The 26,355-nt window shown below is 39.9% G+C and overlaps 2 protein-coding genes across 3 annotated transcripts in view; both read left to right on the forward strand.

The window, feature by feature from the left end:
• Positions 1–26,355, forward strand: part of LOC120432140 (uncharacterized) — a 500,008-nt gene that overhangs the window by 329,067 nt on the left and 144,586 nt on the right. The gene's annotated exons all lie outside the window — the stretch shown is intronic.
• Positions 1–26,355, forward strand: part of LOC120431864 (mucin-2) — a 69,993-nt gene that overhangs the window by 2,271 nt on the left and 41,367 nt on the right. Inside the window, exon 2 of one of the 2 annotated variants that reach the window (XM_039596999.1) lies at positions 271–961. In XM_039596999.1, coding sequence (XP_039452933.1) covers positions 922–961 — 40 coding nt within the window. In that variant the 5' untranslated portion in view covers positions 271–921. The remainder of the gene's footprint in view (positions 1–270; positions 962–26,355) is intronic. The other variant, XM_039597004.1, reaches the window with a different exon arrangement.

Below are 26,355 nucleotides of genomic sequence, written 5' to 3' on the forward strand. Positions count from 1 at the left end.
TCACCCGAGTAATGTATAATTATGTTTGATTTTCTGGAAATAGCCGATTCGAGTGAGAGCAAAGAGAGAGAGTGTTCAGTAGCGACTGGTGTGGAAGTGACAAACGGTAGAAATACATCAAAGCAGTTTTGAGTCGCGTTCAATTTATACTCGCGGGTGAATGAGTCTTTTTGGAGCAATAAAAATGGTTAATCAATTCTGTATTGTACATAAGTACTTGTAATAGTTGAACGAAAATGAATTCTCATTTTAAATTTCTCTTACTTTCAGGCCCAAAATCGTGACAAATCCCCCTAAAGGAAGCCCACAACTCCATTTCATCAGCTGGCACCACGTTCCGTACCGTACTCTATCCGTGTCATACCGTGTGCAAGAGAAGCAAATCAAAGCAAAAGAGCAAATCTACATCATCACACATATAATTTGCCTCAACCAGAAGCAACAGAACCCCGAAGCACCGTGAAAACGCAAAAAGAAGAGAGAGAGTTATAAAAAAAGTGGGAAATGAGTCTAATGTCCGCGGACGCGCCATCGAGCTTGTTCGACGGGTGAATGTGTTGATTAGAAGAGGTGGTCGTCGACCAGGTCTAGATTTTGGCACACAGGTCCGTCCGAAAATGTGTGCGCGTGTGTAGTGGTGGTGTTCCCACACAAGTGTGAGTGTCTGTGATTTGTTGGACGAGAGCAATCAAATAAATCGGAGCTCAGAGTGGAAAGAGTTGAAAAAGGAAGAAGAAGAGGAAGTAGAAGCGCCGATGCACCCGGAACCGGTTCCGGAGGTGCTCGGAAGCCGGAAGTAGGCCGCGGTGATCTGTTCCGAACCAGGAAGGACAAACCCCCGAACCATCCCCGGAGTCCGCCGGAGGCCGTCGCAGCATTTGCGTCCGCCTTGGCCGACATCCGACACTCCTTGGTGCGCCAATGAATCGTCGGCAATCGTTGGACAAGCCAGGTGAGCAAGGTGAAACATCATTTTTGCCTTCCTCACTGAGGTAAGGCTATAATCCTGGTCTAAAAATGAACTTCGTATAAAAACGTCGTAGACCCACCTTCATGTATACATATCGACTCAGAATCGAAAACTGAACAAATGTCTGTGTGTATGTGTGTGTGTATGTGTGTGTGTATGTGTGTGTGTATGTGTGTGTGTATGTATGTATGTGACCAACAAACTAGCTCATGTTTCTCGGCACTGGCTGAACCGATTTGACCCGAACTTGTTGCATTCGACTTGGTTTAGGGTCCCATAGATCGAGTTTTATACAGATTGAAGTTTCGATAAGTAGTTCAAAAGTTATGTATAAAAATGTGTTTTCACATATATTTGGATCTCACTTAACTGTATGTAAACTATGTCCGGGTCCATCATTCGACCCATCGTTGGTTAGGTTATCAAAAGACCTTTTCAACGAGTCCAAAACATTGAAGATCTGGCAACCCTGTCTCGAGATATGGCCACTTAAGTGATATTGATGTACTTTTTTGAAGCCGGATCTCACTTGAATGTATGTAAACTATGTCCGGATCCATCATCCGACCCATCGTTGGTTAGGTAATCAAGAGACCTTTCCAACGAGTCCACAACATCGAAGATCTGGCAACCCTGTCTCGAGTTATGACCACTTAAGTGATATTTATGTACTTTTTTGAAGCCGGATCTCACTAAAGTGCATGTAAACGATGTCCGGATCCATCTTCCGACCCATCGTTGGTTAGGTAATCGAGAGACCTTTCCAACGAGTTCTCAACATTGAAGATCTGGCAACCCTGTCTCGAGATATGGCCACTTAAGTGATATTGATGTACTTTTTTGAAGCCGGATCTCACTTAAATGTATGTAAACTATGTCCGGATCCACCATCCAACCCAACGTTGGTTAGGTTATCAAAATACCTTTCCAACGAGTTCTCAACATTGAAGATCTGGCAACCCTGTCTCGAGATATGGCCTCTTAAGTGATATTGATGTACTTTTTTGAAGCCGGATCTCACTTAAATGTATGTAAACTATGTCCGGATCCACCATCCGACCCATTGTTGGTTAGGTTATCAAAAGACCTTTCCAACGAGTCTAAAACATTGAAGATCTGGCAGCCCTGTCTCGAGATATGGCCACTTAAGTGATATTGATGTACTTTTTTGAAGCCGGATCTCACTTGAATGTATGTAAACTATGTCCGGATCCATCATCCGACCCATCGTTGGTTAGGTTATCAAGAGACCTTTCCAACGAGTCCACAACATCGAAGATCTGGCAACCCTGTCTCGAGTTATGACCACTTAAGTGATATTTATGTACTTTTTTGAAGCCGGATCTCACTAAAGTGCATGTAAACGATGTCCGGATCCATCATCCGACCCATCGTTGGTTAGGTAATCGAGAGACCTTTCCAACGAGTTCTCAACATTGAAGATCTGGCAACCCTGTCTCGAGATATGGCCACTTAAGTGATATTGATGTACTTTTTTGAAGCCGGATCTCACTAAAATGTATGTAAACTATGTCCGGATCCACCATCCAACCCAACGTTGGTTAGGTTATCAAAATACCTTTCCAACGAGTTCTCAACATTGAAGATCTGGCAACCCTGTCTCGAGATATGGCCTCTTAAGTGATATTGATGTACTTTTTTGAAGCAGGATCTCACTTAAATGTATGTAAACTATGTCCGGATCCACCATCCGACCCATTGTTGGTTAGGTTATCAAAAGACCTTTCCAACGAGTTCAAAACATTGAAGATCTGGCAGCCCTGTCTCGAGATATGGCCACTTAAGTGATATTGATGTACTTTTTTGAAGCCGGATCTCACTTGAATGTATGTAAACTATGTCCGGATCCATCATCCGACCCATCGTTGGTTAGGTTATCAAGAGACCTTTCCAACGAGTCCACAACATCGAAGATCTGGCAACCCTGTCTCGAGTTATGACCACTTAAGTGATATTTATGTACTTTTTTGAAGCCGGATCTCACTAAAGTGCATGTAAACGATGTCCGGATCCATCATCCGACCCATCGTTGGTTAGGTAATCGAGAGACCTTTCCAACGAGTTCTCAACATTGAAGATCTGGCAACCCTGTCTCGAGATATGGCCACTTAAGTGATATTGATGTACTTTTTTGAAGCCGGATCTCACTAAAATGTATGTAAACTATGTCCGGATCCACCATCCAACCCAACGTTGGTTAGGTTATCAAAATACCTTTCCAACGAGTTCTCAACATTGAAGATCTGGCAACCCTGTCTCGAGATATGGCCTCTTAAGTGATATTGATGTACTTTTTTGAAGCCGGATCTCACTTAAATGTATGTAAACTATGTCCGGATCCACCATCCAACCCAACGTTGGTTAGGTTATCAAAATACCTTTCCAACGAGTTCTCAACATTGAAGATCTGGCAACCCTGTCTCGAGATATGGCCTCTTAAGTGATATTGATGTACTTTTTTGAAGCCGGATCTCACTTAAATGTATGTAAACTATGTCCGGATCCACCATCCGACCCATTGTTGGTTAGGTTATCAAAAGACCTTTCCAACGAGTCTAAAACATTGAAGATCTGGCAGCCCTGTCTCGAGATATGGCCACTTAAGTGATATTGATGTACTTTTTTGAAGCCGGATCTCACTTAAATGTATGTAAACTATGTCCGGATCCACCATCCAACCCAACGTTGGTTAGTTTATCAAAATACCTTTCCAACGAGTCTAAAACATTGAAGATCTGGCAACCCTGTCTCGAGATATGGCCTCTTAAGTGATATTGATGTACTTTTTTGAAGCCGGATCTCACTTAAATGTATGTAAACTATGTCCGGATCCACCATCCGACCCATTGTTGGTTAGGTTATCAAAAGACCTTTCCAACGAGTCTAAAACATTGAAGATCTGGCAGCCCTGTCTCGAGATATGGCCACTTAAGTGATATTGATGTACTTTTTTGAAGCCGGATCTCACTTAAATGTATGTAAACTATGTCCGGATCCACCATCCAACCCAACGTTGGTTAGTTTATCAAAATACCTTTCCAACGAGTCTAAAACATTGAAGATCTGGCAACCCTGTTTCGAGATATGGCCTCTTAAGTGATATTGATGTACTTTTTTGAAGCCGGATCTCACTTAAATGTATGTAAACTATGTCCGGATCCACCATCCAACCCAACGTTGGTTAGGTTATCAAAATACCTTTCCAACGAGTTCTCAACATTGAAGATCTGGCAACCCTGTCTCGAGATATGGCCTCTTAAGTGATATTGATGTACTTTTTTGAAGCCGGATCTCACTTAAATGTATGTAAACTATGTCCGGATCCACCATCCGACCCATTGTTGGTTAGGTTATCAAAAGACCTTTCCAACGAGTCTAAAACATTGAAGATCTGGCAGCCCTGTCTCGAGATATGGCCACTTAAGTGATAGTGATGTACTTTTTTGAAGCCGGATCTCACTTAAATGTATGTAAACTATGTCCGGATCCACCATCCAACCCAACGTTGGTTAGGTTATCAAAATACCTTTCCAACGAGTTCTCAACATTGAAGATCTGGCAACCCTGTCTCGAGATATGGCCTCTTAAGTGATATTGATGTACTTTTTTGAAGCCGGATCTCACTTAAATGTATGTAAACTATGTCCGGATCCACCATCCGACCCATTGTTGGTTAGGTTATCAAAAGACCTTTCCAACGAGTCTAAAACATTGAAGATCTGGCAGCCCTGTCTCGAGATATGGCCACTTAAGTGATATTGATGTACTTTTTTGAAGCCGGATCTCACTTAAATGTATGTAAACTATGTCCGGATCCACCATCCAACCCAACGTTGGTTAGTTTATCAAAATACCTTTCCAACGAGTCTAAAACATTGAAGATCTGGCAACCCTGTTTCGAGATATGGCCTCTTAAGTGATATTGATGTACTTTTTTGAAGCCGGATCTCACTTAAATGTATGTAAACTATGTCCGGGTCCATCATCCGACCCATTGTTGGTTAGGTTACCAAAAGACCTTTCCAACGAGTGCAAAACATCGAAGATCTAGCAACCTTGTCTCGAGACATGGCCACTTAAGTGATATCGATGTACTTTTTGGAAGCCGGATATAAAAAATAGATGAAACTTGTGTACAGCCATTATTGTGAGGAAGGCTCCAACCACATAGGTGGATTAAGTTAGTTTTTTTATTATTTTTGGTTAAGTTTCTTTTGTTGTTTGTTCGGTTCGGATCGTCCTCCCGCTCCGGAACCTTCTTTATGTCCGTTCTTTTTTGGCCTCTTTTGCGTTCAACACACATAATCTGCTAAATATAGGGAATCAGACATATCACGGCTGCTGCACTCTTTTCTTTCTACCGTGCGCGAGTTCTTTGTGAATCCCGCAAGTGAGCGTTTTCTCTCACTCTTGCGAAATTTCACAAACATAGTGAGAAGTGCTCAACACTCCTAAATTCTACCAAAACCGTCGTTTCTTAACAAAAATATGCTCCATAATTGAAAGACATCTTTACAAAATGTTTCTTTCATCGCAAAAATTCTCAACAAAAACCAAAAACAAACAAATCCACCTCAAAATTGCACAAAAAACCCCAAGTAAACAGTGTTCGGTGAGACGTGAGCCGTGAGCAACCCAAATAGCAAAACTCACAGCGGTGGCGGTGGATTCGATGAATGAAACCAGCCAGCAGCCAGCCGAAGCAAGTGAGCAAAACGAAGAAGCAAAAACATCACGCAGACAGAGGCGGACGAGATTTGCGATGGATATCGTCGTCGGGTGCGGAGAGTGCAATGAGTGAGTGAGTGATTGTGCAAGTGGGGCCTATCATGTACGGACTGGAGGACTTGTGCGCGGATATTGGATTATGTCAATTTGGGATTTGGTGAAGTGGTCGTGGTTGTGAAGATATTTTGCAGTCTTGTATTACTTATGTTGATTTAAAAATATTACCAAAAACAAATAACATGAGCATAAAAGTCGATTTAAAAAAAAATATTTCCATGAAATTACTTTGTTATGCCAACCCGAGCAGTCGGAAATAACTTGGGAATAATATTTTTTGATATTTGAAAATACTAGGTCAATAACAATTTCTGTTATTTATAACAGGATTTGTTATTCGTCGTTATGATTTTTTTGTTATTGGATTGTTATTGTAATAACAGACTAATAACATTTTTAGTTATTCTTCGAACAAATCTCTGTTATTATTTTTTTGTTATTTTAACAACTAATCCGATCATCCTAATAACAGTTGAAGTTATTCTTCCATAACGAAAAATGTTATTCTCAAGTTGTTTTGGCTTTCAACCAATATCAGACCAGTAACAAATTTTGTTATGATAACATAAACTGTTATTAAACTCTTATGCAAAAATGGATTTTTCAAGAAGATTCCATAACACTTTTTGTTATTTTAACAGTATTTGTTATTGAAATGACATGAATTTTGTTATTACCGTCTGCCCGGGAAAATAGTAATTTTATTTGCGTCAGAACAACGCAATAAAACCTCTTAAACAGACTTTTTTTTTTCGGTAAAATCAATAAAATTTCTCTTTTGCTCAAAAGTAGCTCCCCATAAAAAAAAATCAAGAAATGAAATAAAATAACGAAAAAAGAGTCCATTTAAGATGATAATCTGATAAAATGAGAATTGTGGCTTATTCTGTCAAAATGTCAAATTTCATAGCATTCCTGAGGACTCCCCCTCCCGGACATTTTTAAATATGGCCAGTTTTTCGAGCTATCTACTTTGTCCAAATGAGGAGGTTGCGTTAATGTGGGAAGTCATTTGCTTTTGTGCAACATGGAAGGTATTGTTTTGATTGATTCGCAACATATGTTAAAGTAACTATTGTAGATGTGCCTGGAATATCGTAATACGGGATTGCTCATCTATCTATTTTCTGATGAAAAAAATACGAAAATCGTTGAATGTTAAAAACCAAAAGTGTCTCATTGATTACTGCATATCTGACAACCCTACCAAAAGTTATAAGCACTTATGTGTTATTTATACACTATTTGGTGGGCGGATCTCAGATATTTTGATGAAAACGTTGTCCGAATCCCAAAAATGAAGAAATGATAACCCTATCAAAAGTTGTTTGCACTTAAGTGTTATTTATACACTTTTTTGAAACTGGGTCTTAGATATTTCAATAAATATATTGTCTGGACCATACGAACTTTCGTTGGATAGGTTATCAAAAGACCTTCCCGATGAGCCAGAAAGATTCATGATCTGAAAACCTTAATTTGAAGCTTAATTGGTTAAATATGTACCTACTACCTAATTTTTTAACTAAGATTCAGGAACTTATTCTAAAGATACGAGACAAAAAGTTATTTGTTTGAGCAGTTCTCTCAGATTTCGGTCATTCGTTTTTTTTTGTATTTTTTAATCCGACTGAAACTTTTTTGGTGCCTTCGGTATGCCCAAAGAAGCCATTTTGCATCATTATTTTGTCCATAAAATGATGTATGGAAATTCAAATATCTGTATCTTTTGAAGGAATTTTCGATCGATTTGGTGTCTTTGGCAAAGTTGTAGGTATGGATAAGGACTACACGGAAAAAAAAATGATACACGGTAAAACAAATTTTGGTGATTTTTGCCTTCCTCACCTCACTGAGGCAAGGCTATAAAATCACTCGAAAAATGAACTTCTTAAATATACCTCCTAGATATACCTTCACGTATACCTATCGACTCAGAATCAAATTCTGAACAAATGTCTGTGGGGATGTGTGTAGACATGATTTTTTTTCCACACGATTATCTCAGAACTGGTTGAACCGATTTTGGCCGGATCCGCCTTATTCGGTTCGTTTTGGGGTCCCCTAAGACCCTATTAAATTTTATTCTGTAAAGTGAAGTACTTTTAAAGTTATGCCATAAATAAGTTTTTTTGTTGATACAAAAAAGGGTGATTTTTGCATAACCTCAAGGGCCGGATCTTTTTGCCTACGCGCGAGAGGCGCTCAGTATCGCCCGGTTGCCACATTGTTTCAAATGAGAGTCTGCATATCTTCTGGAAAAAGTCTGTATTAATTATGTTGCTGAACAATTATGCCCTGACAAAGAATTACACGATTTTTTTTGTGAATTACACTCCTCATTATACCAAGGTGTTAGAATTTCCACACGGTTTTTGCACGAAAGGTTTGTGTTCAGGGTGAAATTGGGTGCGCGATGGTACTGGATAGTGCACATATGCACGCACTCAATTTTCGCGCGGAACTGTCACAGCACTTTCTCTGCTGAACTGGCAACGCTTGATTTTGAAATGTCAAAATCAAAGATTGTTTACGTGATGCAGCTGTCGACGGCGGCTGCATCTGGCCTCGTACGCGCTGCAAAAACTGTTCAACGAGTGGAAAAAAGAGGATATTGAAATTCCTGCATTCAGGCCCAGCCGGGGTACATCAACTCGCTACTGACTTCCCGACGGAAGCTGCTTTGTTCATCTATGTGCCCACAAGCCGGTGAAGATTTCGGATTGAACAGCATCATCATCCCCGCCGAGCACGAGTTCTCCCGTCCAAATTGACCATAGTCGGCGAGCGGTTACCAGCAGGTGATGCGTATTTGCCCCAATATATTCTTTTCTCACCCAACTAAATCTTTTTTTGCACCTGCTAGGTTATCCGATATGCCACTCCAAGTACGACAACCCACGAATCGACCCTGTGTGCGATCTTCTCGAATCAAATGGTGGTCAACACCGTGATCTCCGGGCAAATCTTCCATGACTTGCTGAGCTGAACTTCCCGATCGCCTCCAATTCGGTGTCCGTCGAGAGGGATTCGGAGGAGCTGATCCGACTGATGGTCCTGATGTCGGTAGGATATTTAAAAATTTGTCAATAGTCGAGTATGTCTACACGAACGCGGCAACGAACGTGAGGACGTTTTCATTTCCACGTCAACCTTCCGTTTGTCGATTCAGCAACGGCGTGTTCCGAAAAGGCTGGAGTACTGCATCTGGAACACGCTTTCGGAGTCATTTTTTTTACAGTAAAACGCATCTGCGTCCTGTGGCCTTGATGATCGTTTGGTGGTGACGTTTAGTATTTAAGATAATTAAATAAATAAACATGACTAAAGAAGTCAAGAAAAATACGAATGGAATAAGAAATTATTAAATAACCGAAATAAACACGCAAGTTCTTTCTGCTTTCCTCACCTTACTCAAAAACGCTATACAATCACTCGAAAAATCAACTCATTTTCTCATTCGATCGGTCTTAGGGTATTATAAACCCTAGTTAATATGAAGTTTAGAAAGTACTGTACTTAAAAAATTATGCTGAAAAAAAGATTTTGGTAAAATTCCGAAAGATGGTTAAAAGGGTGGCTTTTGTAAGAAAACCCATCTTTTTATATATTTTTAAAAAGTTTGTTGAAAGACCTTTTCAATAAGAGATTGATTAAATATTTGATTTCAATGGAAATGATGTCCGGATCTATCATGTGAACCGTCGTCTTTTTAATTGCAGGGTGTATAGTGATTTTATTAAATATAAAAAAAAGCTTAAATTAGCGATATTATTGTTCACAACGATGAAGCTTATTTTTCTGAGTACAATGACCCTTCGTACAACCGAAAAGGATTTACAATCAATTTATGAATCAATCGTTCTAAGGGAACCATAGTTAATCTATCAAAATCATTTTGTCTTGTAATTTTTTTTTGTATAAAAATTAAAAAAGTGATCACAAATGGTTTTTAATCGTGTTTTTTACCGTTGTACACCCAAAGTTAAAGAACGAGGGGATAGTCCTCACGAAAAGAAAAGTGAGGAAAGTGCTATTTTGCGAGAGTAAAGTCCTCTCACGTGTTCATTCGTTCATTGGAACAGTTCATCCTATTGAGTGGCTTATATGGACAAATGACCGCCACTTAATCACCGAACCAAGGTGGCCCATACGGCAAAGGCACGGTTCAATAAGCCGAAGGTATTGGGTTCGAGTCTCGGTACCGGTACTTTTTTTTTTGATAGATGAACTTTTTTTTGAAGATGAACCCATGAGTTAAGTACTCTCGGTAATTTCGGGATTTATCCTCTCCGTCCTCACACAGTACCATTTTACTACCGAATCGTGCTCTTTATCCTCTCGTATGCCGATGCCCAGTTCTGGGTGTACATACACATTTTCATTGCTATTCTGGTAAAAAAATCTAGAGTTTTTTAGAAGGTCCTACACGGAGAAAAAAGAGTTCCCAAAATCGTGAACAAGCGTTCATGAAAATGGGAACCTCGAACAAAGTGTTCAAATCCCATGGTACGATTTTGAAAAACGTACCATGAAATTTGAACACTTTGTTCGTGGTTCCCATTTTCATGAACGTTTGTTCACGATTTTGGGAACTCTTTTTTCTCCGTGTACAAGCTATTGTGTTTCATATGTTCATAGGTCCTTATAATAAAAAACTCTAGATCCTAATATACAATATAAATGTGAGGAAGGCACCAACCACCTTAAGGTGGATTAAGTAACGTTTTTATTTAACTTTTTGTTACTAAAACTTGATTTGCAAAAAAAAACTATTTTTCTTTTATATGTTTTAGGGGACATCAAATGCCAGCTTTTCATAAATTTTTAGGTTGTGCAAAAAATCTTTGACCGAGTTATGAATGTTTTAATCAATACTGATTTTTTCAAAAAATCGAAATATTGGTCGCAAAAAATTTTCAACTTCATTTTTCGATGTAAAATCAAATTTGCAATCAAAAAGTACTCAAGTGAAATTATGATAAAGTGCTCAGTTTTCAAGTTATAGCAATTTTTATGTAACTTTTTTGAAAATAGTCACAGTTTTTCATTTTTTTAAATAAGTGCACATGTCTGCCCACTTTTGAAAAAAAATATTTTTGATATGCTGAGAAAATTCTCTATATTTGCTTTTTTGAACTTCGTTGATACGAACCTTAGTTGCTGAGATTTTGCCATGTAAAGGTTTAAAATCAGGAAAATTGATGTTTTCTAAGTCTCACCCAAACAACCCACCATTTTCTAATATCGATTTCTCAGCAACTAATGCTCCGATTTTCAATGTTAAAATATGAAGCATTTGGGAAATTTTCCGATCTTTTCGAAAACAATATTTTCAAAAATTTTAAACGAGGACTAACATTTCAAAATGGCGTAATATTGAACACTACACGGTTGAAAATTTGGTTGGTTGAATATTTAAAAAATAAAATCATAAAAATGAGAAATTATACCAAAACTTCATTTCTCCGGTTTCTGATATATATATTTTTTTACACATCATCCCAGATATAATATAAGCGTTATTTTTTTTGCAAAACCTGACACCAGAAAAAAAATTTAGTCAAATTCAAACCAACAGTGTTAAACATGTTTTGCCCTTGGGTTGTATCTCAATTGTCCAAAGCTACTTCTTAGATAGCATTGCAAAATTTATAAAAAAATATTCCTGAAATATTTCAGCTAAAACTTGTTCCTTCTTTTACAACCACTAGATCATGTTGTAAATTTTTGGGCCCTTCTAGACAATTGTAAAGCTGAAGCCGGCTCCGTGGCTTAATGGTTACGGCTTCTGCCTCACAAGCAGAAGGTTCAAGGATCAAATCCCGGCCGGTACCTTTGAAACTTGGAATCAGGAATTTGAACATTGAAAATGAACAAAAACGAAAATGAATCAGGTGGGATTCGAACTCACACCTTGGGATTGATGGTCTGGGACGCTAAGCAGTCGGCCATCAGAAGGTTTACACTCAAGCAGTGAATTGATCCGTAGTGGTGAAACATGTTATCTTCTCATATTAAATACGTGCTGATCCCTGATTTGCCTGACGGGATTGGAAGTCTAAATATAGATCGAGTTTCCTTCAGATGCTTGCTTCTATGTTTAGGCGGGGCCGAACAATGCCCAGCGACCTCGGAATTGGACCGCAAGGAGCTCTGTCATTCTGAAACGGGTCGTTGGAAGCAGCGCGAGGGCTATCACCACCTAATACCCGGGGCTGAGATAAGCTGTATCAGCATTCGGCATATACAAAGTCTGATACAAACTATACTTTCCCTTAATTTCGCTACCGGTTAGCGGGTATTGGATTGGACCACACACACACACACACACACACTTCTAGACAATTGTAAAGCTTGTTAAAATGAACATTTTAATTCTTGAAAAACGAATTTTGGTCAATTCTATCGAAAGTTATGGGCAAAAAACGATTTAAAAATGCTCATTTTCAAATTGAGATTAAATGATTTAAACAAAAAAGACCTCCGAGATATTTTCAGCAACTTTCAGATGCTTTCAAGAGGGAGGACAAATTCACCACGCTTTCAAGTTATTCACATTTCAAAATGACGTCGTTTTCCTTCTCTTGGAAGATAAATGTGTTTTTTGATAAGCTCTACTCTAATCTCTAGAAAACAGAAAATCACTACGACATAAGCCTGAGTTAATAAAAACAAAAAACTTATTTTTTCTAAAAAACCTTAAAACTAGAATCAGAAAAATGGCTCTAAAAACTTTCCGTTTAAAGATAGAGCTTTGTGCTCTTCAACAAAGTTGCTCAGAATTGTGTTGCCTATCACTTTTCTGAAGACACCGAAGCGCTATCGCGTCATTCCGCCAAAATGAAAATTTTCCAAATCTTAACGTGTGGCCGCTATCAATTTTGTTACCTTAGATTTCGGTTTCGGACCACTGTACATTGACTGTACTGTGAAAATCTAAAAAATCAGATGCCATACAATTTTAACCTCTTTTTTTTTTGTTATTTTTGACTCCGTGGGTTTGAGCATTTGACAGTTGCTAGACGTGTTTTTTAAGCAAATGCCGATACGCTAATTCAAAGATTTGACATTTTTTTTCAAGGCATGATAAGATTTTGTTCTGGTTTGTAATGAGATAGTTTTTTGATAAAAAGCTTATTGAAATGTGAGGATGATCGAAACTAAGTTCGAAATAAGTTTATGCAACAAGTTGCAAAAAGAGGTTTTTTTCAGCACGAGTCGTACATTTCTCCAACGAGGTTCACCAAGTTGGATAAATACGAAGAGTGCTGAAAAAATCAAGTTTTGCAACGAGTTCCATACAACATTTTTGCAATTCCAAAAAACAACCATTGAGTGAAATTTTAAGTCAAATTTTCATGTAATTTATTCAATAAATCGTTTAAATCAAAAAAAATGTTGAAAAGTGTTAATTTTCGAAACAAGTGCTAAAATGTTCAACTTTTCAGCATCCATTTCAGTGCCGAAAAGTAGATCTCTTCAGCATTTATTTTGAAAAGTGTTGCTATTCGATTCTGTTAATTTTGGTACAGAAAAGTAGGCTATTTCATCGTTCAAGAATGATAGGAAAAGTACGTTGTTTTACGACGGAATTGCAAAAAGTTTTTTAAGTACGCTTCTTTTCGATTTCTATCACATTTCTACGCAAAAATTTCAAACAATCAAGTCGTCGCATTCCTCCTATCATGTATCCATTCAGCACAACAACCAAAACCGGCTGCCGCCAGCCAGTTTTTGTTGTTTTTATTTTTGCCAAGAAGTTCAAAAATATTTTTCGCTCATCCCACACTCTTTGGTCGAGACGATGCTGCTGCGACTCCCTAAAAATAGCCCGGGCGAGAAACGACGACGACCGTGAGACGACGACGACGCTGACGGAAGGATAATAATCGCAAGAAGAAGTATGCTATGCTAAGAAGATCCCGATAATGAGAAGAATAAACTGCTACCGATTTTTGGGGTTAATGTCGTTTGCTGTAATTGTGAGCTTATTTCACACGACTTTTCTCGCGTTATTATAGTTTGTTGATTTCACTTTTCACGCACCGCCCCCTCGGTTTGAGCTGATGAACGCTAAAGCACACACCTTGTTTGCGTGCTCATTGTTCAGTCGGAGCAGTGTTGCCATCGTGCGATGGCAGCAGTGCAACTGAACAGTGATTGCATGTGACAGATTTGACAGATTATTGACAGAGTTGACAGATTTGTACTTACCGTTACGTTCAGCATCAATTTCACTTTCAATCCTCATCTCAACCCAGTAGCTTAAGTACGCTTTGAAGTCCGTACTTGAAATCAATATCCCACGGAATGCTGAAACGATTTGTTGTGCGCTCCTCCCCTTTGCATGCTTCCGTCACAGAGCGCTACAATCCCAGTTGGTCTACCTGGTCATTCAGTCAGCCTGGTAGTGATCCCTTCCCTTTTCATCAATTATCTGCTCGTCGACGAGTGTTGTTGTTGTTGTTGCTGGAGCTGCACTGACCAAACACTATATCTGGTGCGTGTGATAGATGTACGGTTCCGAGGCAGAGATTTCACTTACACAATCTCGACCGACCTGGTGGCAGATGTTCCGTGGGTCACACCAATACAGCGACGAAGCGTCGTCACGTTACAGCGCCGCACTTTACCACTTCACACGTGAGTGTGTTTTTATGGCCACAGACAGCGCCGTGGTGATCGATGGTGGTGGTGTTGGTACAAAATCATCGGCAGAAGCAAACAGGAATGAGAAGTGAGACCGCGGAGTGCGTCTCACGGTGGAATCTGCACATGCAGACAGAGGGATTGTTGTTGTTGTTGTTGTTGAGGTGTTTTTATTCCGGACTTGGAGTTGCTGGAGATATTCGAATCAACAAGGTTTACATCAATTGCCAATTCACCCTATTCGTAGTGCACCACCCCTTGTTCTGCTTCTCTCTTTATAGCTAAGAAATGAGCTGCTACCCACGCCAATACAGCTTATAGCAGCTCTAATAAGCACGTTAACGTTAAGTGCCCAGCTGATCCAACTTTGCAGCAATTTGTACCACATTCCTTGAGGACACCCTCAGAAATTTTCTATATTTTATGATTTTAGTTCAAGTAGTTTTTGGAATTTAAGTGATTTTTTTTTTCAGGTCCCAAAAAAAATCTTTTTTTTTTCTTAGTGTGCCCTTAAACGTAGTAATTATCGCTGGAGTTTACAAACGCAGCTCTACACTCGTTGGAATGAATAGTTTGCACAACGATTGTGGCATGACGAACGGTACTGTCGACAAGCCTGCACGCAATCAACCAGTTCGTGGAAAAGGCAAAGTATGCAACCCGCACGACAAAACCAGTAACTTGCTTATCGCTTGAGCTATGGGTTCTCCAACGACGACCTTGGAAGTTGTAGTTGGGGTAGGTCTTCAATGAAGAACTTCAAAAGTGACCACAAAGCCGTGAAGATGATTCTCAATCCAAACTTCCCGTTTAAAATACAATCAAACCCAACTCGTCCTCCGTTCACGACCACGATCGGGCTATTTTTAACCGCGCAAAGACATTTTTATTTCAAAACATGTCACTCGGTACAGGCACGCACGCCAGCACTTGTCCCAGAATTGCTCTAATCTTTATCGCGCCACCGACTCTGTGCTCTGTGTACTCAATTCTTTATTTTCGAGAAAAACAGCCGGCCATCGACCGTGTGTCTTCCCTAGAGCGGAATCCGCGCGCGCGTCACCCGGCACAGAACGCACGTAATGTAGGTCTCTCGGATCTCACCGGCTAGGGTCGCTACGTCGACTGTCAACCGATTGCTCGAATCGCTACGTACTCACAGTCGACATTGCACAAACTACCCTGCGTGTCGTTTCTACCGAGCTGCTGCTCTGCTTCAAAGTCTCGTAAATCACGCCGGGAAGTGACAAATTCTCGGCGACTTTTTTTTTATGACAGCAGTTTGGTCGACGGCGACGACGACTACGAGGAGCGAGAGTAGCAAGAAGCGATTTCAGGACTTGGGTTGAACCGTGTCTTCGTGGAAATAGACTGTGAAGATGTAATGAAATTGGACACTTGGCTTCTTGGAAGGGATGTGCACGTGTTGTGGAATTGAATGGGATTGGATTTAGGTTAATGGGAGATTGTAGGAATAACTACTAAACTTCTAACTCTAACGTATGACGAACACAAGCAACTGAATGCATATTTTGACTTGACAGATTGACAGGGTGACAGAGCTGTACTTACCTCAATATCGGAATCTAACATCATCACTACAAAATCACCTCACCGCTACTGGGTGTCGACCTAGCTTAAATACGCATTGAAGTCCGTGATTGGGAAGCTGAAGCAAATCATTTCACTTTATACCCAATCATACACGGAGAAAAAAGAGTTCCCAAAATCGTGAACAAGCGTTCATGAAAATGGGAACCACGAACAAAGTGTTCAAATTTCATGGTACGTTTTTCAAAATCGTACCATGGGATTTGAACACTTTGTTCGAGGTTTCCATTTTCATGAACGCTTGTTCACGATTTTGGGAACTCTTTTTTCTCCGTGTAGTATGCTACTAGTAAGGTAGGGGAAATATACCCTTTCTCAGCCTATTTCTATTATCAGCCTATCAGCACTTTGCTCATGAATTGCAGCTTTCATAAAGTGTTTTTGACTGTTCAAAGTAACAAATAGCTCAAATAAAAGTGAGCAAGCAACTTTCCATTGTTGACGTATCTATAAATTTTGATATAATAGTGGAAAGCTGCCAAAGTGATGAGAATTGGTCGAACGGCTTAGAGTGATTAAAATAGGTTTATTTCCCCTACTTAATGAAGTTTGTTTTGTACAAACTACACTATTTATCTTAGCTTCTTATTTACAGATTGACAGAAATTGACAGTTTGACAGAGTTGTACTTACCAAATTACCGGATTCCACCGCACTACCACTATTTTCATCACTTTATCACTATAACCGCACCGCTACTGGGTGTCGACCCAGCTTAAGTACGCATTGAAGTCCGTGATTGGGAAGCTGAAGCAAATCATTTCACTTTAAACCCTATCATAGTCTGCTACTAGTAAGGTACTTAATGAAGTTTGTTTAGTGCAAACTACATTATCTATCTTAGCTTCTTATTTACAGATTGACAGAAATTGACAGTTTGACAGAGTTGTACTTACCAAATTACCGGATTCCACCGTACTACCACTATTTTCATCACTTTATCACTATAACCGCACCGCTACTGAGTGTCGATCCAGCTTAAGTACTCTTTGAAGTCCGTAATTGGGAAGCTTGCTCAGCTTGCTGAACATTTAAGATTAAACTCAATCGTAGTCTGTTACTCCGATGGTTTGACACCAAATGTTGTCAAACGAACGGAGTCAATTTTTAGTTTGACACCCCTTTTACACGGAGTTCACGCACACTAGCAAACGTTTGTTTTGATAGTGTGCGTGAGCGCCGTGTAAAAAGTGACAGTTCGTCACTTTTTAGTTTGACTTTGACCAACCAACGGGCTTCAAACTAAAAAAATTTCAAACGAAAAAGTGACCAACACCCGAGGGTTGAGTGTACATTCTTTATTTTAGGTTCTTAATTAAAGATTGACAGAAATTGACAGTTTGACAGAGTTGTACTTACCAAATTACTGGATTCCACCGCACTACCACTAACTACATCACTTTATCACCAACAGCGCACCGCTACTAGAAATCGATCTAGCTTAAGTACTCTTTGAAGTCCGAAGTCGAGAAGGTGGCTCACCTGTTGATATGAAGTCTCAGGGTGGCCACTCAAGTCGGGAAATCGGGAAAGTCGGGAATTCGCTAAAATCCGGAATTTGTGATTTTTTGTCAAAAAGTCGGGAATCCCAAGCATACCATCTTGAAAAAAATCTAATTCTTGAATAATTTCGTAAAATTTTGTACAATTTTCAAATTAAATTCACTCAATTCTTCTTTAGTAACTTAATTTGAATTTAGGGTTCCTTTCCTATTTGAGAATGAGAAGTGTTTTTAAAACATTAAAAATCCTAATAAACACTGGATGTATTTCACACAGATTTTTATAATATTTTTACAGGAATCAAAAAAATTGTTTTTTTTTGTTTATCAAACATTACTTCTTATGAGCGAGTTGTGGCGCTATAACCACGGCAAATAGTGTCCAGGGCATTTGTGGAAATACAATGTCCCATCCCCGAGGGTCCCGGAGCACCAAAACTTCTTAGCATGGTGGCTTCCAACGATTTATTGCCTATAAAACAGGAACGTGAGCGGGGGATCCCCACGTTTCTTCCTCCCCTGTAGATTCAGAACTGTATTGCTGTTTGAATATTCGTGTTCAAATTCAATCCAGTTCAACGAATCATCTTTGCGGTAAACTTTACGCAGTTGGCCTGGCCGTTTCGACTTTTGTGATGTTTCAATGCATGTTAATGCAATGGCGCACTGCAAATGTTGATAATGACAAGAAGATGCTAGGCGTCAATCAACCTAAGGCATTCTCCAGGATGCCCTCGAAAGACTGGCTGCGCTAGGGTTAGATTAGATTAGATTAGATTAGTTTATCAAACATTACTTCTTATTCTTACTCTTAACTTAAAACAACATCAAAGTTAATGAAAAACTGATATAAAAATTGAGCCTAATTTTAACGATTATGGCTAGCATAAACGTAGGATTCTGTTTCATTTTATAACATCGATTAAATATTTGAAAAAAAAAAAAAAGATTCCAACTTGAGTTTGGCAATGTTTTTTTTAAATTTTCAATTGTTGAACTAAATTCATTAAGTGTTTCAATTTTTTTTTCTAAATGATTCCCTCAAACTTTTTTGTGAGTATGGGTAAATTACTCTACATAAAGCTTAATTTTCAGTTGTCGAAAAACTTAAAGAGTAAAAATCCATTCGTTGTTCGTTCTGAATAAAAAAATTTAAATTCTTTTTTTACGTTTTGAAAACATGAAAAATATTGAATTTGCAAAAAAAAATCCAGCCAATTTTGGTTTAAGTTATTGCAAATATGTTAAAAGAATTTGTTCTTCCAAACATTTTACATAAAATAAGTGTTAAAACATAGAATCCTGTCAAACTTTTTTTTTTCATTGGAAAAAATATAAAGCAGTTTAATACTGACAACTATATAGATGAAAATTAATTCAAAAAATCAATAAATAATAAAATTTAAAAGAAAATTTAGCAAAAACTAACTTAATCCACCTATGTGGTTGGAGCCTTCCTCACTCATTACCAACAATGGATGATATGATGGGGTTGTACACAAATTTCATCTATTTTTTAGATCCGGAATAAAAAATACATAAATATCACTTAAGTGCCAATATCTCAAGACAGGGTTGCCAGATCTTCAATGTTTTAGACTAGTTGGAAAGGTCTTTTGATAACCTAACCAACGATGGGTCGGATGGTGGATCCGGACATAGTTTACATACATTTAAGTGAGATCCGGCTTCCAAAAAGTACATCAATAACACTTAAGTGCCCATATCTCGAGACAGGGTTGCCAGATCTTCAATGTTTTGGACTCGTTGGAAAGGTCTTTTGATAACCTAATTAACGTTGGGTCGGATGATGGACCCGGACATAGTTTACATACATTTAAGTGAGATCTGGCTGTCAAAAAGTACATCAATATCACTTAAGTGGCCATATCTCGAGACAGGGTTGCCAGATCTTCAATGTTTTGGACTCGTTGGAAAGGTCTTTTGATAATCTAACCAACGATGGGTTGGATGGTGGATCCGGACATAGTTTACATACATTTAAGTGAGATCCGGATATATGCGAAAACACATTTTTATACATAACTTTTGAACTACTTATCGAAACTTCAATCTGTATAAAACTCGATCTATGGGACCCTAAACCAAGTCAAATGCAACAGGTTCGGGTCAAATCGGTTCAGCCAGTGCCGAGAAACATGAGCTAGTTTGTTGGTCACATACATACATACACACACACACATACACACAGACATTTGTTCAGTTTTCGATTCTGAGTCTATATGTATACATGAAGGTGGGTCTACGACGTTTTAATACAAAGTTCATTTTTAGAGCAGGATTATAGCCTTACCTCAGTGAGGAAGGCAAAACATATTTTTACAATTTACTAGATATTTTCTAAATTTAAAATAATATCACCAGACATGTTTTAAATTAAGAAATAAATTTTTAATTCTTTAACTTTTTGTCATTTCCAGTTGAAACGAAGTATCAAAAACTATACTTTTGGCAATCTTAAAAATAAGCATTGAAATTATAAATGTTATTGAGCTTTCGGTTATTTTTCAAAGACGAATTGTTTATGTTTCTAATTTGAATCAAAATAATTAGTGCTTCCTTTTTTTAGTTTTTTTTAAAGGAATTTGTTGTTAAATTTCTTTTTTTGTTGACTTTTTACAAAGAGTTTTTTGTTTGAAATCATTCTTTAGATAAGAAATGCCTACTATTTGAGATTCTGGAAAAGTCGGGAAAAAGTCGGGAATTTCAAATTGGGATTTGAGTGGTCACCCTGAGTCTGTGCCTAGCTACACAAGGAAGTCCGTTCGTTGCCAAATCACCCCAGCACTCACTTGCGGTAATTCTTTCCTTCTTACCATCAAGATATGGGTCAGCTGTTTTATCGTGTTTCACTCCACCCACTCAGCTCTGCAATGCCCAGCTCGCCATTCCCGACTTGGACCGTCGACAGCTGTCCGGTCCAGCGCAAGCGAGCCATCCCCGGAAGGAAAACTCCATTATCACTCTTTAATGATTTTCCGACACTTGAAGGTGGAGAACCCCCTTCCAAGACGCTAGGACATCCCCGCCCTCAAGTGGCGAACTTCGTGCCGGCGGACGTGCGGTTTGCTGTCTGTGCTTTGCTCTCGTGCCTTGACCCCCAGGAAGGCGTGTAGAGTACGCCATCGGTGGCGCCCTTCTTTTTATGAATGGAAACAATTTTACTATTGCCCGGGGTTTACGAGGGTCTAACCTATTTCTGGCGTGTCGTGCGGGGTTGGGTTGTCACGTTTTACTACCTTCCCCCCAAAGGGCCCCAAACTCCGACCGACTGAGCTAACTTTGTTATTTCCGGGTTGGTGAACTTGAAAGGGTCGCACACATCGTCAGCTGATATGGTTAGTTTTTTTGGGCTGGTCCCCAAAACTGTAACCCAACTTTAGTACCGACAAAAAGTTCGGTTTGTTTACCAACAAACCGGCCCGTTGAGCAAGATGAGTAAAAACGTCCCCCACTTGACGTGGAGTGCAAAAACCGCAGTCATTACGATAACCGTTTGCCGGAATGGTAATGCTGATGATGACGATGATGGCCTCTCCAGCCGGGCGTCAGCCCGTCTAGAGTTTGGCGCCCGTTTACTACACACAATGCCCTAATGGGCTGGACGGTTGTAGCTTTTTGCGCGAGTTGTTTACAAACTGAATTGACTGCTGCGAGGGCGGTTCCGATTTCAACCGGCTCTCATGTACTGTTGTTGTTTGGTTTCACATGACCTAGTAGGCTATGCGATGTTTGACAGATTAATACTAATTGACAGTTTGACTGAACATGACAGATTGACAGAACTTGACAGATTAACTGAGTTGTACTTACCTAGTTACAGCAAAGTTGTACTTACCTAGTTACAGCAACCACACATTTTCACATCAATTCTGCTGAATTCCGTTAGCCTAAGTACTGTTTGAAGTCCGTAGTTGGGAACTTATCCTTTCTGGAACTCAAGCACAATCATTTTCATCTTCTTGAAGTAGGGGAAATATACCCTTTCTAATCAAACACCTATCTTCGTCATATGGAGAGTTTGATGCTCGATCAAAGCTCTAAAAATACTATTTAGGCTATAAACTTACCAGCAACAGCACCGCCTCGAGTAAGCACGCAAATTTATGCCATTTACTGGTCAAAAAGATCAAATTGAATGCACTTTTGATCATAATTTCTATTTTGCCAGACCATTTCTCATCATTTTGGTGGCACACACATCCACACGCAAGATCAGAGGTTAACTGCTTAACGAAAGTCGCCATCAATATCTTTTCACTTGCGCTAACGATTTCAAAGCGCTTAAGATATAAAATTGCTTCCAACTACCGGCAACATGTTCTTTTGACCATTACTTAGTTACTCACTTGAAAAATAATCCCGAAACATGTAAATAATTAGCAAGCGCCATAAAAAAAAACAAACGCTCTAAGTCTTTTGACGTTTCAATTTTGACCACCCATTCAAATCGAAGGCTGAAGAAAACCGAGCGAGAAGCGAAGGCAATTAAAGAACAAAGGGTGGCCACCAACACCACCAGCAGCGCTTGTGGTGTTGCCAGGAAACTTTCTCTATAAATGCTACTTTTCGTGAGTGTTCGCTTAAAATTTCATCAATTTTGGCAGCACTAAGCAGACCCAAAAGAGCGTTGGAAGAACAAAAAGAACTAAGATGAAAATAGAAAAATGGGCGTGGCCCAATGCACTCGACTGATTAGAATGCATTTTTGAAATATTTTTTTTAAATGCTTGTAAAAGGAATAGCATAACATTTACTAAAAGTGAAAATAAACAGAAATGTTCACAAAAAGTTGCTCTACTCGTTGGTGTACTTGGATTTAGTGAATTTCAAGGAACAATCCAGATTATCCTGCATCATTCAAACACGACCGCTTATTAGGCTTAAAATGGGCATATTTCCCCTATTTGCAGAAGTAACTGAAAGCTTGTTACAGTTGTTTTGACAGCTTATATCGATATCATTTCTTTCTCCCAAACATCGCAACCGAAAGCAATCAAACTGACAGTAATCCACTTTTCCCACAAACTCCAAGTCGCCATCGTTCAGTTTTGTTCACCTCTACACCTCTTCATTCCAAACCCAAAACAACAATCAACAGGTAATACCTGCCAAAGTACACAAAACCAGCACTTTGGCGTTTACCTTTTGGGCCACGTTCTTCCAGTTTTTGCTCCTCTTCAACTTCCCATTCATTTCAACCAAGTCTCCCTTTTTAGTGGTCTGTAATGCCCGGCAAACTTCCCGAAAGCAAAGCAAGGGGGTTCAAGATCAAGGAGACGCTCTGGAGCATGTCGGCAATCGCTTTAATTAGCTCCATGATTCCGTGAACTCACTTCCCACTCGCAAAGCTAGCCGTGTTCGATGAAAACAAACTCTACGGATATCAGCTGGGGATGGGCTCGGCAACTTGCGTCTCGTCTTTTTGTGGTGTTTGTGTTGAACGATGGAACGCTCTGCGTGGTAGTGTTGACCTAACTGAAGTTGGTAGACGTGATCTCAGGTGAAATTTGAGCATGATTTTCGTCAAGTTTGTAACGAACGAGTGCGATTCGACGTAGCTCGTTCGTTATAAACGTTGACTGTTGACAGATTTTGACAGTTGTGTGACAGATGTTGACAGCACTTGACAGAGTTGTACTTACCTGAGCTGGAACACCTTACTTTAACACTTACCTGCGTACCTCCAAAACTTTCAGTTTTCGCATGTCATACCAAGCTTAAGTACACCCTGAAGTCCGTGATCGGGAAACTCATCTTTCAACTGTATCACCGCAGCCCCTCATTTTCTCGTAGAAAACGCTACTCAAACAACGCAATCAACGCTAGGTACTGGGTCGCCAAACCTGTTTCGTTACGATCTTTCGTAACAATCGTCGCCGCTGCGGTGGCTTCTCCAGCGCTCTCGCTCGCGTGACGTCAACGGAACGTGCTGTGACCGGTTCGCTCGAGTCGACTGTTTGTTGTTGTTTTGAAGCCGCTTTCACTCACCGTCGCGATACTCTAGAAGAGTGCAAAGTGGCACAAGTCACAAGTGTTTGTGCGGGCAGAACTACCGTCGATACGGGGCGCGACCGTTTTCACAATCAAGTGACAGCAATTTGTAATCTATCCGTGTGAATTCCGCTTGTTGATACGCAAGCGGGGTGGCGGTGTAGAGTTCGGTTCCGGCCTTTTATGTGTGTATTTCATGGTGCTGTGATGCTCTCACAGAGGGATCGTAAATTGGTTATATAAATTAGATTAACCATATTTACCCGGCCCGGCTAGACGGCTTGTCGCCGGGATGGCCAGCGCAAACACACCCCTTAACGACCCTAGCTCGCCACTTCCGTCGCCATCAATGACGACCATGTGTGTGACATACACAAACTATTAGCGACATAAATCGTTCCGGGAGCATCCTCCGGGTGTGCTTTTGGACGGCGCGACCCAGCGAACCCCGACACTGTGATTGGGTCAATTAAAACTTCAACGCGCGCGACCCATCCGACCGTGTTGTGATGGATGTCACTGCCGGCACCACTGCTAGAATGTAAATTTAGATTTTGGGACACTCACTAGCGCCGATATGATAAATGGTGCTAACAAAACTGCGTGATATTTATGCTAATTTGAGTGGGTGACGTGTCAATTTGTGGTGGATTTCGGCCCTTTGAGCATACTCTAGAGCTTATACCTTCCCAAAAACCGTCCAACTCTAAGCGAAACGTTTTTTGGGAATATTGTGGAGATTTTCCCTTATCCTCTTAAAAAAGTGGAACATTAACACATTACATGACGAAATCCAGTCTGCAATCTGCTAAAATCACCATCTCCAAGTCATGCGAAAATGGTCTTTTCTCCGTGCATAAAAAAATCTCATCCCATGTGCAGGTTGTCCAAAATTATTAACCTATCAGTAACTAGACAATCCCAATTATCCCAAATTCTCGGACATTGACAAATGACAAATTGACTGAGTTTGACAGAAAAGTACTTACCTATTCTTAACCACCTTGCATTAACACTTACCTTATTTTCTCCTCTAACATCGATATCTGTGAGTATTCTTGAGCTTAAGTGCATCATGAAGTCCGTGATAGGGAACTGCTTGGATATTGAGAATAATTCAATATAGCATTTTTGAACTGTTATTTCAATGGTTATTTTTTCTTGTTTTTCTTTGCAGGTAAAACAATCGGATAGCTTTAAAATTTACGTCGGATCGTGAGTACAAAATAATTTAAAACCAAAAAATGGCGCTACTCACCAACAGGTGTCTCTTTCCCCTTTACCCCCCTGAATGTAGACGCGCCACCAACTCGTCCGTGCTCGAAAATATCGATTACTTTCCGTCGTTACAGCCCGCCAAGGGCGCGATGACCTGCCCCTGGAGAACTTCCGAGAGTCATTAATTGCGCATGTATGCATTTTTCGGACAGGACCTGATGAGAATGCTCCCTGCGTCCCTCGCTTCCCCTTCCCCGGGGAATTTAATTTGAAATCTTGCCCACACCTTTTGCGTCGACCTTTTTCCCGGTGTAATGGCTGGATTCTGGGATTTTTGTTGTTTTTTTCGTTTGACCTATTCATCTAGTAGGAAGGTGGACTTTTCTTAACTTAATTTTTTTTGTCAAGTCATGTGAAGTTTGAACACGAATTTTACGACTTTCCCCACTAAGAACAGCTTAATGAGGTGTCAGCTTGCTGTTTTTTACCACCACCACAAACACGTGTCCAGATCGATTGGCAGGTGTTGACTTGTGTGTGTGTGTGTGATTCCGGAAAGAGTTGAACCCTATTTTTTGTGTGAGTGTGTGTGCCGGACATTGGTTTGGTTTGTGTGCATGAAAATTAATCACTGGTAGCCATGCAAACGGCTGGGGTTTTCTTTAATGTGTGCTGGTATTTGGATGGAGGGTAGATTTTTGTGCACCGTTTTTTTTATTACACCTAAACAAAACTAACCTTAAAACTATTGACAGTTGACAGAATTGACAGATATTACCAAAAATGTACTTACCCGATTTAACACCCGAATAATCACTTACCTTTATCGAACTTCACATCCGAAAAAATCAGATTTATCATAGCTTAAGTACACCTTGAAGTCCGTGTTAGGGAAACGCACAAATCGATACAATTCTTGTGGCATTGTCGTGTGCCCCAAATTTAGTGTCAACGTGGCACATTTCCTAACGCCAACCCCAAACTTGTCGTCAGGTGTTGCTACCCGGTCAAATAAGGTTCACAGGCAGGGCAAGTTTCTCCATTAGGTTAGGGCAACTTTCCCAGGGAAAACATAATTGTCACTGAGCCGGGGGCAAACCTCAGAAGTTGGGTCAGAAATTTGCCGAATGAAATTGAAACTTTGCAGGAAACTTGAAACCAGGAATTCGATGCACACACACCCTTCTGGTCCTGGTCGAGAACGTGCGCCCATAACTTATGCATCGTGTCCTTTCACTGCAGGTCTCAAATTCCAATTCCGGGCACCGGTTGAGCTTTGCTCTTCCTACACGACTGTGGGTGTGTGTGTGAGCTTTGCATATGTTCGACATCACTTGGCAGTTTCAGTTTCCCCTCCCCTGTCATTAGAGCATCGAACAAAAAATGCCAAATCTGTGACGTAAAAGTAGGACCTTTTTTTGTTGGTCCCAAAAATGAACGATTTCAATTTTCGCTTTTGCTTCGTTCCTTTTTTGTGCTGTACAATGTTTGGCAGACTCATGGAGAGCAGTGTTGAGTTGCTGACATTCGGATTTGAGCTCATTCTGCAGACATGGTTGCATTTCGGTGGGAATTTTGAGT

This window comes from Culex pipiens, chromosome 1 (genome assembly GCF_016801865.2).
Source record: "Culex pipiens pallens isolate TS chromosome 1, TS_CPP_V2, whole genome shotgun sequence".
Lineage (NCBI taxonomy): Eukaryota > Metazoa > Arthropoda > Insecta > Diptera > Culicidae > Culex > Culex pipiens.